General features: G+C 21.1%; 1 protein-coding gene across 1 annotated transcript in view; it reads right to left on the bottom strand.

The window, feature by feature from the left end:
• Window positions 1–917: 917 nt before the first annotated feature.
• Window positions 918–1325, bottom strand: part of LOC149526428 (uncharacterized) — a 2041-nt gene continuing 1633 nt past the window's right edge. The window contains exon 4 of the mRNA XM_089785398.1: window positions 918–923. Within this exon, the coding sequence (XP_089641524.1) occupies window positions 918–923 (6 nt within the window). The remainder of the gene's footprint in view (window positions 924–1325) is intronic.

Here is a 1325-nt window from a genome sequence, read left to right as displayed (position 1 = left end):
ATTTTTAAAAATTAAAAAATTATTATATATGTAATTTTCAAATTTAAGTTCTAATGTTGCATTATTGGTTATTATTTAAAATTTTACTAATATATTATTTTTATTAATCTTAATTATATAAAAAAATTATTTTGAGTATATGTTTTTAACGTGCTTTACATTTTATATTTAGTTGAAAAAAAATTATCTTGAGTATAAGAAGAAATTATTAATTATGTATATCATATTTAACTATTTATATTTTATGTATTATAATTTAATATTTAGTATTATAAACTTAAATATAATAAAATAAAAATATTGGATGCTGATTACATTAATTTTTTAGTAGTTTATATTGAGAAAGGCAAAACTTCGAAACAAAATGGATGATAAGATTTTTACAAATAATTTAGTTGTTTATATTAAAAAAGATATTGTCATTATCGAACAAACTTTTCCTAGAGCACTATTATAATTTTTTTTATTTACATGTTATATAAAATTATTGTCTATTATAAATCTTTTTGATTATTAATGGTTAAGTTCAATATATTAGTTTGAAAATTTTTTAATTTTATTCTTCTTAGTCTTTGGCCCCTCCAATAAAAATTAACTAGCTCTGTTCCTGTTTATGGTACAACAATCATGTCTTGCTATCCTTTAATTTGGCAATTTGTCCATTTTCTATCCCCCTTTGGAAAACTCTATACCAAAGAATGTTTATTTGTTTCCAAAAAAATAAAAAAATCATACAAAATAACAAAGACAATAAGATAATCAAGTAAAAAATAGGTGAAAAAAATAAAATTTAATATTAAATTAAAGTTCATTTATAAAGGCTAAAAGATAACACTATAAAAAAAAAAGGAGTTTTATCAACAGAAATGATTTCGTTGGTAAAATTCCATCGACATTGTTAATGAATTTGTGAAACCTCACACCTTGCATAAGAGAATAAATTAAAGGGCTTTTAGATAAGCATATAGATTTCATATTCTGAAACTTCACACTAAGTTTTAACTTTTGAAAAGTTTATATTTTAATGTATTATAATGATTTACAAACTTTGGTGAAAGAATTAGATCAATTGGACAAATTTTCAAGCTTATTCTTACTTACTGAAGTAAATATATCGCTACATGATGAACAACTTTTCATACATTTTGCCTAAAAAGTTTTTTAAAAGAATCTTGATGAATAAGTGTTGATGCATCTCATAACAAGAAGGTGGTCTCTATGTCATGTTTTCAGCATCTATAATCCATTTTATATCGATATATCTCATACTTTTACGTTTATATTTTGACAAATCTTGTTTCACTTTATCAATTTTTTATATTAAT

The sequence above is a fragment of the Theobroma umbraticum genome, unplaced genomic scaffold, assembly GCF_002168275.2.
Source record: "Theobroma umbraticum cultivar Fairchild unplaced genomic scaffold, ASM216827v3 scaffold_239.1, whole genome shotgun sequence".
In the NCBI taxonomy this organism is placed as follows: domain Eukaryota; kingdom Viridiplantae; phylum Streptophyta; class Magnoliopsida; order Malvales; family Malvaceae; genus Theobroma; species Theobroma umbraticum.
The sequence above is the reverse complement of the archived record's forward strand: the minus strand, read 5'-3'. Positions and strand labels throughout refer to the sequence as shown.